The sequence below is a fragment of the Peromyscus eremicus genome, chromosome 15 (assembly GCF_949786415.1).
Source record: "Peromyscus eremicus chromosome 15, PerEre_H2_v1, whole genome shotgun sequence".
NCBI lineage: Eukaryota > Metazoa > Chordata > Mammalia > Rodentia > Cricetidae > Peromyscus > Peromyscus eremicus.
In genome coordinates this window covers 89,460,928-89,479,357 of record NC_081431.1, presented here as the reverse complement: position 1 = coordinate 89,479,357, position 18,430 = coordinate 89,460,928, and the positions used below count along the sequence as shown (strand labels likewise).

Below are 18,430 nucleotides of genomic sequence, written 5' to 3'. Positions count from 1 at the left end.
AACACTAATATTATATTTTCATCATTTATGTTGTTTGTATTACAAATTTATTGTTTGAAAAACTGTTTTAAGTAAGTCAAATCTGGTTTTACTCTGGGAGTAAATTATTAAAACAAAAGACCAATTTAAGGTATATTTTTTATCATATTCACCAAAAGATCTTGTCCAAGTATCATTCATGCTTATTTGCCAAAAATATTGGCACTACAAACACCATTCTTATCCTAGCATTTTAACAGTGTAACCAGTTTACAATGTTTCCATTTTAAGCCATTCATTTAATACTTGATACTTTGAACATTGAGAAGCTTCTACGACATTTGATCAAAATTTGATTTTCTTTTTGGGAAAGGAGAGATGACTTTACTGTCCTAGTGTGATAGAGGAGAAAGAAGTAAAACTTAGTTTAGAGATCCTGTCTATCAGGAAATGTGCCAGTGTGATGAAGCATGGACCCATCCTTGTTTTCCCTAGAGATTTTGATCATCCTTAAATATGCTTAAAAAAAAATCTTAGTCTAGTGATGTATAGAAAGTAGCAAATGTGGAGCAAAAATATTTTTTACTATTTAAGCAACAGCAACACACAAAGTATAAATGTTTTTGACTTAGCAAATATGAAGTGTTTTTGCATAGAACACCTTACTTAGTTCAAATAAGAACCGCCTTATATAGTGTGTACTATTAAACCCATTTGACACAGATGAAGCTGAGAGAAGTGGATCATGTGGGACATTGGTACTCGGATCTAGTTGGCTCATGAACCTGAATTCACTCTGAAATTAGTGTTTCTACAATTCCTGTACTTTCTAATAAATGAACCAAAGGATTCTCATTCACTCATTGACAACACAGAACAGTGAAAATCTATTTTAAAACCTCAAGTGGTTCTAATATTTAAAATATATGCTCATCTAAGTTGTTTACAGTTTCTGGCTATTATGAATAAAGCCACAATGAACATAATTGAACAAGGGTCTTTGTGGTATGATGGAGCATCCTTTAGGTATATACCCACTAGATGTCTGTCTATAGGAGGATGGGTAAAGAAAATGTGGTACATTTACATAATGGAGTATAACCCAGTGCTAAAAAAAGTGACACTATGAAATTTGCAGGTAAATGAATGCAACTAGAAGAAAAAAATCATTCTGAGTGAGGTAACCCAGACCCAGAAAGGCAAATATCACATGTAGGTGGGTGTTAGCTGTTAAATAAATTATAAATCAAGCTGCAGTCTACAGACACAGAGAAGTTAGGTAAATAGTAGGGTGAAAAGCTTGGAAGGGGTAAATAGAATAGATTCTGTAGGTGGACTGGGTACAGGTGGGATGGAGAGCTGGAGGGGTCAGGTGGAGAAGGAGAGGAAGAGAAAGAAAAAATTAATTAAATAAAAAATCAAACTATGCTAATCATATTATTTGTCTTTTATGAATAGCTAAAGAAAGGTACAGTCCGTATCAATATTCTGGAGTAGTCTATGAATTCATTACTATATACAGTTTCTTAGTTACATAACATATTCAAAAATGGGTATACAAAATACAAATTGTCCAATTTCACAAAGAAAACAATAAATAACAAAGCAGAAAACTCTCAATTTTTCTAAAGCTCAAAGTTCTCCAGGTACAACTCATACTTTCTATTCTCTGCTACACTGACCAGACAACGAGCTGAAGTCTTTTTTTTTGTGTTCCTCAGTCAGGCAGAAGGATGGATAAAGACTGAATTATTTGTACAGCAACTGATGCATCCAAATCTCTCTGTGACTCGCATTTTCACTTTATTTCCTTCTATTTGAGTGTTAAAAATTTTAAAATAGAGTGAGGACTCTTGTAAGAATTATATAAAATAACTTGATAATCATATATGCTTAGGTGATATAGCCACAAACCAGTCTAGACCTCCCTGTATCCTGGACTACACATTAGAAAAATACAGTCCTTATATCTGTGAGCCATAAAATGTTCAGGGTCATGGTAGTACTTTAAATTCTGCAGTGCCAGAAATGAACAAATTTTTCCACTTGCATCATATTCAATAACATGGGAAAGACAGAATCTGACAACAATAGCGTAACATATTAACAACGTAAGAAAACAACATTTTCTACATGGAGGATAGAGTATATGCCCCTCAACTGAAAAATAAAGAAAATGTGGTAGATTTAGACAAGGGAGTATTACTCAGACATTACAAATAATGATGTCAGGAAATTTGAAGGCAAATGGATGGAACCGAGTGAGGTAACCCAGTCTCAGAAAGACGAACATAGTATGTACTTACTCATAAGTGGATATTAGCTGTAATTAAAGGATAACCATGCAATAATCCACATCCCCAGAGAGGCAAGGTAACAAGGAGGCCCCAAAGGAGGACAGAGATGCATGGATTTCCCTAGGGAGGGAAAAGAGAAAAGATCTCTTAGGTAGACTCAAGGATGAGAACATGAGGAATTGGGTTGTGGGAATGGATGGAGGGGGAGATTAATGAAAGAGACATCGCATTTTGGATCAGATAGAAACCTGGTACAAGGGAAGCTCTCACAAATCTACAAGAATGACCCCATCTAAGACTTCCAGCAATAGGTCGCCTAAACTGGCCATCTGCTGTAATCAGATTGGTGACTACCCCAATGGTCATCAGAGAGCCTTCATCCAATGATTGATGGAAACAGATTCAGAGGTCCACAACCAAGTACTGAGCTGAGCTAAGGGAATCCTGTTGAAGAGAGAGAGGAAGGATTGTACTAGCCATAGGGTCAAGGTCATAACAAGGGAGCCCACAGAAACAATTAGCCTGGAGTTATAGTAGCTCACAGAATCTGGACCAACAGCTAGGGAGCCTGTATGGGACTGACCTAGCACTTCTACATATGTGTGACAGTTATGTAGCTTATTCTACTTGTGGGGCTCCCAGTGGCATAAGCAGAGCCTGTCTTTAATGTTTGGCTGGCTTCCAGAAACCTATTCCTCATACTGGATTGCCTGGCTCAGCCTTACTACAAGGGGAAGAGCTTAGTCCTACCTCAACTTGATATGCCATGCTTTGTCAACACTAATGGAAGGCTTACACCTTTCTGAACAGAAATAGAGGAGGAGTGTATTGGGGGGTGCAGAGGGGAGATGGAGGGAGAGAATGGGAAGAGAGGAGGGAGGGGAATATAAAAATAAGCAAATAAATTTAATTAATAATAATGAAGAAAAGGTTATTTTAAATTATTACACAGAAGAAGGCAGAAAGACCCGAGAGATATGGGGGGATAAGCAAATAGAATCTTGGGTGTAGTTTTCAGAGTCTATAATAGATGAGGAAACACTAAAGTCTTATTAAAATGATTAATATTTCTGAGGACAGATTTTGGAGAGATTTATTTTGGCTTTTACAGCTAGAATTTAATTTTTATATAGATTCCTCTTAGCATGTTCTTTGGGTATGTTTCAGTATATAAAGACTCCATAATTTACCACTGCTTGTGTTATTGTCTTTTTGAAAGGACCATTATAATGAAGTCAATAACAATTAAAAGACTAAGACAATCAGAGCTTATGGTGTTACTAGAAGCAGATAATTCACACTAAGTATCAATGCCATTAAGGGTCTTGGTGCCTGTATTTGAACCAGACATAGATTATAAAATACTGTGTGGACCTTGGTCCAGTTTGTCATATTTTTCAGTGGTCTAGAAACAAGCACAGCTAAGTTTGAAGACAGTTCTCAAAACCATATCACATAAAATGCTTGAGACTAATTATTTCCTTTGAATATTTTAATTCAAATTTCTAAAACCAACAGTTTGCATAAAGCTCAGTCTTCGCTCCCAGCAGCACTCACAGAACCTTGGGCTTTTGCAAGCTACAGTGCAAATTCCATGCTGCTGCAGAGGACGAACAGGTCCTAGACTTGGGTCATACACAATCTCCTCATGAATCTTGCTGATTTATAGAAATACACTTTCTGCTTTGGAGGCTTCATTGTATGATTTAATGTTCATAGTCCTATGATGTTTGCATTATTGTACTTATTTTCATAAATGACAATGAAAGGGAACCAGGCTACTCACTTGAAATCACATTCGGAAGTGGCAGAGCAAATGCACAAACACAGACCATATACCTCTGAAATATTGCTTTCATAATTCTTATACATTCTAAAAAAAGAGGCACAGACTGCTCAGTCACTCATTAGGAATACATCATGAAGAGTTCTTGGTTGAGGAAAGAAGGGCTAATGAATTTTAATTCCCATGCAGCTCTAACATTTAATCAATGTGTGTGTGTGTGTGTGTGTGTGTGTGTGTGTGTTCAGAATATAAGTTATTCACATACAGATTTTGATCAGACACATACACTGTAAAATAATTATTTTGTCTGATGCATAGTAAACGTTATCTTCTTACCAAAGCCCTGAAGCCTTACTCACTTATATATACTTTGTATCATCTATTGTACTCATATTTACCACAAATGACCCAGTCAATGGGAAAATAGTCTTGTTTTGGACCATCATACTGTAAAACTGATCTACCAAATTCACTGATCATAGCTGCTCCATCACAGGTAAATGTCTACTTTAATGTGTTACAATGAAACATATTGAAAATTATCCTCTGTAATAAATTCTGAGGTTTACAGTGAAAATCAAGCCTTAAACTGTACTTTGGTACTATCCTTAGAACAATTACAATTTCAAGTTCATATATACAAGCCTCCTTTTTATTTTAGTATAAATATTTCCTTGTCAATTATATGTATGACTTTAGTTATTTAAAGGAACCTATCCCAATGTCATATGTATAGTGCTTGATGATGTTTTTAATACTATATTTTTTATGAGAATTGTAGCTCTTTGTAGAATTCATGTTCTGGTATATAATTAAATTTAATCTTAATGCATGGAGCTTACTAATCTCTGCTTTTCTTGAATAAGCAAGATGTAGCAGCTCTGTTGTGATTCAATTCAGAATATTATGTAAACTATGTCAGAAATAAGGAAGATGTGCAACTCAGAACTGAGATTCTTGGATGTTATGGGAAAGAAAATGCCAGTTTTTATCCTATTTATTCTTCATTCGAGAGAACCAAATGCAGAATATATAATCTTTCCATACATATTCGGCTCCAATGTGGACCCTTAAATGACTCACAAATCAAAAAAATCTAATTTGAGCATGGTTTGACTAATTCCACTAGTGATCATCACAAATTTTTCAAACACACATCTGTTGAACATTATGTATATGTGGGCCAAATTTTGTTTGTGTGTTTCCAGCTAAGTACCTTAAAACACATCAGCATTTTAACTAAGGAAACATTCCAAGAAAAGATTTGAAGGAAAGCATTCTTATCAGATAATTGTAGAGCGTTTATATACAAAACTTGCTAGAATGATGTTAATCACTTTGTTTCTGGTACTTTAATTACAATTCATGTAAGACAACCACATCTTAAAAACTTGCCCTTCTGCATTTATCTTTTAGAAGACAGGAAATATAGTCAAACTAGAAATTGCCTTGTCACACTGCTTCACCACATATGAATCTGAATCTGTCTTTTGTTTTCATTTGTCAGTGGGTCTGAAGATGCTTCTCTAGCTCATAGCCAGACACCAGCTCTGTCTGAAATGAGCCTGATGAATTCCAATTGCTGCATGAAACAATTTAATCTATACATTTCAAAAATGCTCAGAGAGAATGGCTAAGATCAAAAACACTGAAGACAGCTTATGTTGGAGAGGATGTGGAACAAGGGGAACATTCCTCCACTGTTGATGGGAGTGCAAACTTATACAGCCACTTTGGAAATCAGTATGGCAGTTTCTCAGAAAACTAGGAATCAATCTTCCTCAAGACCCAGCTATAACACTCTTGGGCATATACCCAAGGAATGCTCAATCATGCCACCAGGACACTTGTTCAATTATGTTCCTAGCAGCATTATTCATAATAGCCAGTACCTGGAAGCAACCTAAATGCCTCTCAACCAAAGAATAGATAAAGAAAATAATATGGTACATATACACAATGGAGTATTACTCAGCTGTAGAAAAAAAAATCATGAAATTTTTAGCCAAATGGATGGAACTAGAAAAAATCATCCTGAGTGAGGTAATCCAGACTCAGAAATATAAACATGGTATGTACTCACTCATAAGTGGATACTAGGTGTAAAGCAAAGAATAAGCAGACTACAACACACAGCTCCAGAGAAACTAGGAAACAAGGAGGACCCTAAGAAGAAATATGGATCACCTTGGAAAGGGGAAACATAGATCTCCATGAGTAAACTGTGGATGGGGGGGGGGCATTAGAGGGGAGGGGAGGGGGGATGAGAACATGAGGGAATGGGATGGTCCAGCTAGGGGAGGGACAGAGTAGATCAATGAAAGAGATATCTTGATAGAGACATTATGAGGTAAGGGAGAAACCTGGTGCTAAGGAAATTCCCAGGAATCCACAAGGATGACCCCAGATTAGACTATCAGTAACAGTAGTGAGAGTGCCTGAACTGGTCTACCCTAGTAATCAGATTGGTGAATACCCTAACTGTCATTATAGTGTCTTCATCCAGTAACTGATGGAAACAGATGCAGAGATTCACAACCAAGCACCAGGCCGAGCTATGGGAAGGCAGTAGAAGAGAGGGAGAGGGATTACATGAGCAAGGCAGTGTGTGTGTGTGTGTGTGTGTGTGTGTGTGTGTGTGTGTGTGTGTGAAGATCATGATGGGGAAATCTAGAGACAGCTGAACCAACCTTGTAGGAACTCACAAACATTAGACCAACAGCTGTGGAACCTGCATGAGGCCGGACTAGACCCTCTGCATACTGGAGAGAGAAGTGTGGCTGGGTCTATTTGAGGGGCCCTTGGCAGTATGATCAGGATCTATCCCCAGTGCATGAGCTGGCTTTCTGGATCGCATTACCTATGGTCAGACACTTTGCTTACTCTTGATGCAGCAGGGAGGGGCTGAGTCCTGCCTCAACTGAATGTACCAGCTGTCCCACCATGGGAGATCTTACACTTTTGGAGGAGGGGATGAGGTCAGGGAGGCGAAGGTGGGGTGGGGGGGTTGGAGCAGGAAGAGGGATGAGAGGGTTTTCTGTGGTTGGTATGTAAAAATGAATAAATAAAAAAGAGACATTAAAAAAAGAAAATTTACTATTAAAAAATGCTCTGAGAACTTCCAATTACCACAGCCAAAACCAAACTATAGAATATGTAGTTGGCCTTATAATATATAAAATAATTGTATTTTAATTAAATGATATTAAAAAAGAATTTGATAGATTTCTCCCATAGATACCAAAATCCTTGGTATGCTTTTTGTCCCCCTATATTGGCATATGACTTGCAAATGTCCTCCATACAGTCTAAGAAGTCTCTAGATTATTATTATTACTATCATAATTTAGTTGCTATGTAAATCGTTGTAAGATATATTGTTTATGAGATAATGGTATATATATATATATATATATATATATATATATATATATATATAGTCTTTGTGTTTACTGAAAAGCTAATGGGCTTTATAAAAAATATTATGTCCAATGAATGGCTCAAGCTATGAATGTTGTACTTGTAAGTATAAAGGGTCAAATTAGTGGACTATTGTTAAATATTATTAACAATTTTGTATTTTTAGTTAAAATATATTTAAAAAATTTGAATTGTGACTTCCTTCAAAAATTCTTATGCTTAATGCTGCACTCTCAAAGGACTGCATTGTACATATGCCTTATGTGCAAAATACTATATATAATTCCTTATCTCTAGAAATGATGGGAGAAGTAGTTAGGACTAAATGAGGTCATAAGATTGAAGCCCCACCCTGTAGCCTCACAAGAATCAGTAGGTCCCTGTTTTGCCTTGTGAGATGCCGACAGAAGGTGACTGCACATCAAGACAGGAGTTGTCTCCAGACAACAGCTCTGTAGGTGCTTTGACCTTAAATTTTCCGCCTCCAGAATTATATGGATTATACAAACACCTTTCACTGTTGTTCAAACAATCTAGTCTAATATTTTCTTATGGCAAATTAAAGAAACTAAAATGACATTGAAAGTTTTAAAATACGACTTTTGTTACATCAAACTGCTTGAAAAAAAAAGTAAAAATAAGGACATTATTTAATGTAGGCATAAGGTAATTTTTCTAATTCTAAATATAGCCCCAATTTCTATTCACATTTCTCTTAATCCTAATGTATCTATTATCTATTTTAACTTTTCAATATAATTTTGACACAACTCAAGGCTTTTTGAAGGTGTACTTATTATTGACAGTGAACCCAGTTATATCTCTAAAAGGTTAGAAGGAACTGTTAGTAATTAGTCTTTTTAACATTGATATAGTTCTATAAAAATTATACATTAAAATATGTTATGAGATTATATTTTCCAATGTTTCTTTGTCATATAGAATTCTAAAGACTTATTATTTTCTGAACCATGTTTTATTTACAATTATAATGGCTATATATTTGTAAATCAATCTTATTATGTCAAAATTGTTTACATTTTTTCTATGTAACAAAATGGAAGCAGATATTTTAATTTTAGATAATCCTAAATGTTCTTGGGATTCCCGATAATAAATGATGTTATTTTACAGAATTTATTTTCCCCGGATGTCCTGAACTAAAGTACCTTTAAGAAAAACACTATTTCTACAAAGTTTGTGACTTTAGTAACAGCATGTGGATTTAAACTAGACTCGCATTTTAGATGAACACACTGTGCACCCTAAAATGGGCGTGAAAAAACATATCAAATAACGTTTTGTGTCTTCACCAAACTGACTGCATTGTTGATTCTTATCTGTATATTGTTATTAAAGAACTATCTCAGTTCAGAAAATTTCATACTTTTTTAGATTTTAAATTTCAATAAATGAATATTTATATTCCTTTCCAATAAAGGAAACCGTCAGATAACCCCATACCCAAGCAGTCAAGTCAGCTTCACTATGAATGAATCAGATAACCATGCAGTAGCTCTTGACATGGTAAATGGTATCATTGCCTAAAGTACATCCCCCTCCCCCGTATTCATTTCAAAGAGACATAAGGCAGGTTAGTATTGTGTGATATTCTAACAGGTTACTGTAAAGATTTACAACACAGGGCATGTTCAAGCCAGGCAGTGTATCAGCCCTGATATGGCAAAGTGTATATGAGCTGTGATTCCTAACCAAGAAGCTATGTCCAACTGGCATCTACTTGCAAATGAAAAAGTACATTTCTTTAATGGATTCTCACTGGGTATAACAACCACAAACCCAAGTGGATGGCCAATACAAAATGAACTCAATGGTCATTTTGTAGACGTTTTGTTTCATTTGGGGCCTTTTTTGTCTTACAGATCTTTTGTTTGTATATTGTGGTTTCTGATTTTGTGCCTTTACTATATTATAGGTTTTGGATCTCTCTCTCTCTCTCTCTCTCTCTCTCTCTCTCTCTCTCTCTCTCTCTCTCTCTCTCTCTCCCTCCCTCCCTGTGTGTGTATGATTATGGTTTCTTGTGTGTGTTTTTTTCTGATTTGTTTGTTTTTCTGTTTTCTAAAGATGGAGAGATTGAAGAATGGAGTTGAATGAGTAGCGTGGAGATGATCTGGGATGAGTTGGAGGAGTGGATACTGACCAGAATATATTTTATGAAAAGAATTTCAATTAAATATGTATATGTATATATGAATTAAAAACAATGGCTAGCTAGATGGCTCACCCTGTCCAGTGTTAGCTGTAGAAACACAAGTACCTGATTTTGAATCCCCATAATCCCCATAATAGGAAATCCACACATTGTGGCACAAGCCTGTAATCCCAGCACAAGAGACAGAAAGAGACAGAAGCATCCTTGAAGCTCATCAAGAGCAAGTAAGCTAGACAAACTGGTGAGCTTCAGATTCAGGGACAGAAACTGTCCTAAAAACTGTGGTGGAAAACAATTGAGGATGGCACAGACACACACCTCTGGCCTCTGTGTGGACCCACATTGACACATACACATACATACAAACAACGCATTCACAAAAATACAAAACAACATGAACCACAAATGCCTTTCAGCTATAAATTACATCAGGTTGGAAAAGTTTAAGGAGATAGGGCAAAATAAAATCATGATACTGGGTTTATTTCCACAAAGAAACTCACTATGACAAAATTTGAACAGAACTTGATTAGTAAATGTGTTATTTACAATACTTAGAATACTAATATTTGATGGAACTGAATTTTGGAAGAGTAGTTTACAATTCATTTCTAAGCATAAAATAACTTAGATTTTTTTAAAAAAAATATGTATCTTCATTTGACAGATAAAGAAATTAAACCTAATTGTTTCAATGACTTGCTCAAAATAATGAGAAAAATCACAGCTGTAATTTGTTTCTGCTTACTGATTTTCCTGCTTGATAATGATCACCAAGTAAAATTTAAGAAGGCTTTGCTCTACTTCCTAAGTCACTTACCCTTTTTTACCTTGTTTTGAAGAGTGTAGGTAAAATATAAAACAATTTACAGAGAGGTACGGACGCTCATGCAAGCATTTGTTCATGATTTCCCAAGTCAACACTTCTGTTCTTCCCTTCTCCAGAGATAAGGTTTAATCTTGAATTTCACTAAACTCCTTTGCCAGCTTGATAACATGTTTTACTTAGGAATCAGAGTGGACATTCTATTAAAACAAATCTTTAGTCTTGCTTTCCCATCAAACTCTGTAGCACAGTGTCTCTTAGAGTAGTGTTGTCATATAGATTTGAGAAAGAAATGATAAAAGCAAGAAAAAAAAAGAATGCAAAGGTCAGGCTTAACAACTCCTGCAAGAGACTTAATGGAACACAATATTAAACCTGTTCTAGCTAAGACTTACAGTAATATGCTAATTCATGAAAACAGTTAGGACAAAAGTTATCCTTATAGGACATATCTCTATATTCTTAAGTCAGAACACCTGTGTCTGCTTTATTTTTATTTAATTCCTAATTGTCTTAGTGAGCCAGAGAAACTACAGTAACATCAATGGCTCTATGTCAATAAGATAACCACTTAGAACATGTCAAAAGAACGACAGTGCACTTTATGTAGAGACCTAATCAATATTTCAGTTTATGTCATGTCTTCTATACTTAAAACACAGTATAAAAACAAAGCCAGTGTAGACCATATTATATTCTTCATCTTCGCTGCTTCTGTTACAAAACGGGTGGCAAACAGAATGTCAATAAGCACAAACAGACATCAAGGTGAGCAAGACAATTCAGTCATTCTGATCAGCATAGATTGAATAGGGAATTTTCATCCAAAACTATGTGGTTGTCTGAAACCCAATCCATGTCTGAAAGTTCTCCAATCCTCCAACTTTTAGTTTTATAATTCTCCAATAGTCTTTGGGACTTGTCATTTTCATTTATACATTAACAAAACAGTAAAGATGGAAATATACACTTAAATAATTGTGAGTTTCTGCATTTTACTATCACATTAGGATATATTGTATGTCCAATATTGTGAAAAACATACCAAACACAAATTTTGAATTATTGAGCTTATATGGAGAAAATTTATTTAATTTTTTATCTGGTACTGGATTGTTATGAGCTAAAAATAACTGCCTGGAAATATTTTTTTAAAAACATGAATTTATTTGTATCTCACAGAGCTGATCAATGTCTAATTTCTTTTGAAACCAACAGGAATTCCAGGCTTCTATTAGCAAGCTAAGAATGTAAGGATAAGGTTCTTCACCAACTAACAGGTTATAGAGATATTTTGGAAACTATTTCCTATCTGTTCCTACTAAAACAACAAGAACAAAAACACCACCCCTTTCTCTTATATTTTGATCTGACTAAACACAACATATATGTTTAGAGGATGAACAATTTTCTGTTTGATTTTTTTAACGCTGCAGTATATATAATATATATTCAACCATAGATATGCTTTTCCTAAATAATTAGTACTTTGGATTTGTTATTTTCCTTTTGTGTGTTTTATTTTTAAGACATCCCAAAGGAATATGATTTACAATTCATCTCATTAATGCTATTTACTTTGTGGTGAAATTTCCTTTCTGCAGCAGTGAGTGTAGCCACAATATTGGGAGATATTGAAGCTTGTGGAGAAAGGTGAGCTTGTGTGTACTGAAGCACATGTGTGGGGGATGTTCACCAACACTTTCAATTTAAAGGATTGAGAGTCAGGAATACTGCATTTCTATGAATTTGATTTCTACTGGGTAATAGGTATAAATTCTCCCTGAATGGGTGAGGAAGAAGGGGAGTAGAATAAAAGGCCAAGAGTGATGTTAGCAGTGAGAGAAGCCAACTGTGGAAGTTGCAGGAAGAACATATTTCTGTCAAAGTAATGGCCTAGGTGCAGCCATAGGCTGGCAGTCCATTACGGTTAACAAAGACAAAAACCACTTAATACCAGGGACAGAGTCTTGGTAGTTTTGTAAACAGATTTTTTTTGGGGTAGTGTAGGGTCAGGCAATTGGGGCATGTTAAGTGAGAAATACCAAGGTGAGCGGAAAATTGTGCTGAAAAACTACACCAGTGTCAGTCAGGTGGTGGGTGGGAAATGTGGCCTCCTATGTACAGCAAACAGATCCACTCTGACATGCCCAGCAGAAGCAGAAAGGCTTCTTCACTCCATTTCCTCCCATAAGAAATGATAAGAAATGCTGAACAGCAGTAATTATCACCGAGGAAAGTACACTGTTACACTAAACAGAACTCAACCATGGTAACATAGGGGCTTTTTCTTTAATTCTGTGTGTATTTTCAATCAGTAATTTATTAATTAATATTTTACAAAAGCAAAGATAATGATTATTACATTGAATGCCCAATCCAAATATATTTTGTATATTTTTAATATTTAACTGATGTGTTTTTGTGTATATTTGTGGAAGGTTGTTCACATGAGTATAGAGTCATGGAAACAAGAAATCTGTGAAATGCCCTACTTGAGTACAGGGAATTGTACTTGTGCCCTCTGCAAGAGCATTACTTATTCTTAACCTTTAAGACATCTCACCTGCTCCCCAATATCTTATATCAATATTAAGTAATAAAAATAAATAATAGATGTCAGTATTTCTGTTTTAGATGTGAGGAAACAAAAATTTAACGACACTAGGTGACTTACCTTACATTATACACCCACAATAAGTGGCGGAATCAGAAACACAACCTGTCAATATGATATTCTCTGTACTTAAATTTTGTGACCCAATAAAGCCATGAAACTTATCACAGTCATTTGTGACTTCTTCTAATATCTGTAATTCTAGTTATTTAGCGTGTGGCCAACTCCTTAGCATTAAAATGGTTGACATTATCCGATGTCTTTGACAAGTATTTACCCTGTCACTTTGTCTCTCTGATCACCTGTTTAGGTATTTAGGTATACTCCATATCTTTGTCTACAGTATTTACTTCTCTGTCCTACATGCACATCTGATCACAGTCATTGCATACCTTAACTAAGCAAAACAAAAACCATTAACTTTTATTGCCTTACAAAATGTAATGGGTTCAAAGTTATTTTCATTTTTCTGCTTCTTCAGATTCCTACCCCCCCCCCATTCAAATTGTTAGCTTATCTTTACAGGATATATATGCTCTGTGTTAAATACAAATTGTTACTATGAGGTCTAATACTTGTTGCTCTGGAATATAAGTCCCTCTCTCCATCTAAAGTTCTTATAGCTTTTTACTTTTGTATTATAGTCATAGGTGGCTTTATCATACTCATTTGTGACTTGTGCTCCTCATTGGGAACACTTACACTAACACCTTTTAATACACATCATGCAAGAAAAAACACACTTACTTGCATGTTCAATAATATCTGTCAGCAGTTCTGATTGTGTAACACACACACAACTTTTTCTGTGATACAGACTATTACACAGCGCAGTCTGGCCTTCAATTGCTGTGTAGCCAAGAATAAGGATGACCTTGAAGTCCCTGTTCTCCTGTCTCTATTTCCCAAATGGGATTGAAGACATGCACAATCATGCCTACAAATCTTGTAATATTTGCCGTAGGAAGTAAACACAATATTGCTTAATAACCTAATCTACATTTGTAATCGAAGCAACTTACAGCACGATTTTTTTTATAATTTTAACTTGATATTTAGAGTTACATCTATTCTGAATTATTATATGAGACATAAAGAGGGATATATTACGTATTTTATAATTTTGTAGATTTTAAAAATGTCAATTTGACCCTAATTATTCAGTTTTAAATCAAGCGATTAGGAATATTTTGGCTGTGTCTAAAAGTATCTATACATGGCCACAAAAATATAGTTTTGTGTAAAACATTCTCTTTGTGAATTATTTGAATATCATGATCTAAGAAAGACTTAATTCATATATTACATAGCATAAAATGTTAGATTCTCAGCCAAAACCTTGGATTATAATTATTGTTTTCATTATTTTTTAACATTTAAATTTTTTTATTTATCAGTTAGGGACCCATGTTAGGGATGCATGGGTGGTATTCAGAGCACAATTTTCAGGGTTTAGTTTCGTTTTCCACTATGTGAGTCCTGGGGATAAAATTCACATCACTGTTTGGTGTCATTGCTTGGTGGCAACTGGCTTTTCCAGTATTATTTTTTGTGCAAGGAAACAAATAAAGATGGAGTGAGGGAAATTTTGGCACATATAAAACATCAATGATCTTAATAGTTGCATAAGGGAATTACTGTAATATATATTATAATTCCTTGGTATTTAAGTGTGCTTTTTTTTTTAACTTAAGGAAAATGCAATCACTGGTCCAAACTGAGTCCTGATCCACAGGCCTAAGACATATTAACAATTTATATCTTTCTGCTTCCCATAAAAAACCAATCGGTACCTTAAACATTACAAAGAAACAATAAATATTAAAAAATTAACTTGAACTATATAGGTATTCATTAACTTTTTTTTCAAAATTTTAACCCATTCATGTGAAAAAAATCACAAATATAAAATATCTAATTTTTTTATCTTTCAAATAAAAAACTCTGATTTCTCAGCAACTGTTTCAGTAAACTATGCTACGTTTTATGAGGAGTATAGAGTTAAGATTAGTGAAATGGAAGAAAAATATATAGCGGTATAGTTCACTTACTGATCTATCCTATTCAGAACTCTTTTTTACCAGTACTGAGTGCAACACTGAGGAATTTGGGACATCTTAATACTTTGGAAAGCCTATCCTCTGGGAATAAGGTCTAAGTAAAGTGAGCATCAGACTATGTTCTCTTAACATGCCCTTTAGGTCACAGAGTTTTCAAAGGAACATTTCCTATCCAAGTATTTAGACAAAAAAAAAAAAGTTAAAAAAAAAACTCCATTTGGCTGCCAAATGCCACCAATACATACACCATAAACTGTTCATCATTTGTCTAATAGCATCTCAAATTGAGTTCTACCCATGCTCATATGTAAAAAAAAAGGACATTTTCCAAATTAAAAAAAAATAACAGTTCTATGAAGATAACCAAGAAATTGAATTTAAACTGCTTATAATTGAAGCCATGTGGTCAAAGAATTTCATGTTGCAATTTGTAATGCTAAGTATGGGGAAAGATACTTAAGTATGGATGTAGACATAATTGATAAGGTATAGATGTAATTGACAAGGTATCACAAAACTGCCTACTAGAGAATCAACTGTAATGTTTTGAGAAAGGAGCAGATGGTTTCTTCTATGGCATAGACACTGGTAAATTGAGGATATTCCTGTAAATAACTCTACAACTTCTCACCCATGCTCTTATAAATAACCCTGATGAAACTTAGTGGATCACAGAAATGAAACAAAACAAAAAGACACAGCAAAGAAAAATCATGAAAGCTGATGAAGGGGACTAGCTAGGGAGGCGAAAGATATCAGTGGAAGTAGGAGGAAAGAATTTCTTGAGAATATTAGGTATAGCTTTGAATATGGTCAAGATTAATTATATACATGTATGAAATTGTCATAATGAAACTCATCATGTCCATTTATTATATACTGGCAAAAACCTTTCAATATCAGTTGGTGGAAGAGCCATATCACTTCATTTTTTTAGTGGGTCATCTTGTTCTAATTGTGGTAATAAGAGCTTAGCAGCACGTTCCAATAGTGGTAAACCAGGCCTCTAAGATTTAAGACAAGAGCACCACTCCTTAAGCTATGGTTTTACTATTTCACCTGACACAGTAGTTAATGACAGAAACATCATAAATTCTTTCAATAAGGAACAATTTCTGCTTTTATCACTAAATAAAAAGGTAGCAGCTCTTCATCCAACCACAGAAATTGACAGTAGCTATTTGAAACTTTGAAAGGCCAAATGCCCTACCTTGCCTACATAGAGGGGATCTGAACCCATGTATTCTTCCAGCACGAAGAACTGATTCCACACCCAACTGCGCTTGGTTCGGGATCTCCCTGACTGAAAATACGGCTTGGATCTGGACCTTGGCAGCTCAGCTTGACTCATCCCAGAGAAGCACAAGAAGAGAGCTATAAGCTGTAGAAAATGGCACAACTCTACTTTGCCCAGCTTCATCTTTTTTTTCTTCCTTTTCACTGTATAGGAAAAAAACCTTGACAAGAGAATAGGCACAGTTCTAGCTGGCTTGGTAGCTTTTGCCTCCGGCAGTGTGTCAGCTGGGAGTCCAGAGATAATGATTTGTTGAGTGCTGCGCTGGAAGAGGTCACCAGTGCTGAGTAGCCCTTGCCGAGGAATGGTGTAACAGGTACCTAGAACAGAGACAAGAGCTCGTGTCAGAAACCAGAACATGTAATTGGGCTAAGAATTCAGTCGGGAACAATACTGAATTTCCAAAATAGTGTTTGGATAATCATTAAAATATTAATATGTACACTTAGAAAATTACAATAATAGTAGACACAGTTATAAATTACATAATTACTGCCATTTGCAGAATTATCTTTTTTCTGCAGCACAATTTCCAAGTTTCTTCTAGGGCATAGCATTTAATCATATGATTTCCTTTACACAAATGTAGAACATTATTTTAAAACATTATTTTAAAGTTAGCCTCTTTATAGATCTTAATGTCAGTTGCAGTCATTGGTATTAGGATGTGAAAACTAAATATCTCAAAGCAGGGATTTAAGCAACTGGGAAGGATATATGCTGGTTTAAATCTCTTCAGTGAAACTGTAAAGAAAAATAAAGGACATAGTGATTCACAACTGACTGATTGATTCTGAGTCACAGAACACCAGCTGCTTTAAAGTGTTCTGATTTGATTGTGATATCCGAAAAGCTGAGTGGCTTCCATTTTCTACCCTTCAAACTTATTGTCATGTGCACTGTGCAGCATGGTCGCTGTGCTAGTTCACCTAGTCATTTGTTATTCCACGAATCTTTATTAAATGCTTTATAATACGACTTCTGCATAGTGGCCTTCCTCCATAAGCAGTTACAGAATTGACCCATAAAGCACCATAGGTAGGCAAGGAAACAACTGTATTTGTTGAATCTTATTGATTTTTGGCTTGCAACCAGGTGGTGCTTCAGGGACAGAATAAAAAAAAATCCTTTCTCTGGTGTCGACTTACTGCAGGCACAGAATCCTGATTATGCAAGAGATATAAAATCAGTTACAAAACAAACTTCCTTCTACACCCCCAAAACACAGAGGAATAAGAATTTACTACAAGATTCTCACTTAAATCACTATGTTACACTCTGTGAATTCATTTTACAATAGGATAAATATAGAGGCTCTCCCCACCTCCTCTCTCTTTCTATCTCTTTGGGTGTGTGGTGTGTGTGTGGATGTGTGTGTGTGTGTGTGTGTGTGTGTGTGTGTGTGTGTGTGTTTTGAGAGCAGATAAAATATCAATAACATAAAGCCAAGTGTTCCCTACCTATTAAAACAGAAAAAGTATTATCCTTAGAAGTTCTTATATCTTTCATATTTTTACTATCTACTCTGAAATAAAAATGTGTACCAATCAATAGATAAGTTCTTTAGACAGTTAAAAATTTAAGAAAATAGTATGTAAATAGAAGAAAAATGAACATAGAATTATCTAAATTTCTTGAGAATGTAAACCAGTTTACAACTGGAAGAAGAAACAAATCCAACTGACCTTTAGTTCTGTAAAAGCTATCATATAACTTTAAAAAACTATCTGTGTAACATTTTGGTATTCCATAGAGGATTTCAGAAAGATCCAACATTCAGAAAATAATATACCCTTCTAACCACCAGAATGAGATACTTCCATTAAACTATAAGAACTACAGCCTGCAGTGAACTCAAGGTCCCCAAATCCAGTGACCAAAGGCGAAGTGAAACAGAGACCAGGAGGGGACAGAGAGGATAGGCGAATTAAGTTACAAAAATACAAAGGGATAGGAAGGCTAATGTGTAGCAGAGTAG

At 35.1% G+C, this 18,430-nt stretch overlaps 1 protein-coding gene across 1 annotated transcript in view; it reads right to left on the bottom strand.

Annotated features, from left to right (window-relative positions):
• The window catches only part of Cdh7 (cadherin 7), a 135,328-nt gene extending 118,750 nt beyond the window's left edge, over window positions 1-16,578 (bottom strand). Inside the window, exon 1 of the mRNA XM_059280437.1 lies at window positions 16,369-16,578. Within this exon, the coding sequence (XP_059136420.1) occupies window positions 16,369-16,578 (210 nt within the window). The remainder of the gene's footprint in view (window positions 1-16,368) is intronic.
• Window positions 16,579-18,430: the final 1,852 nt, after the last annotated feature.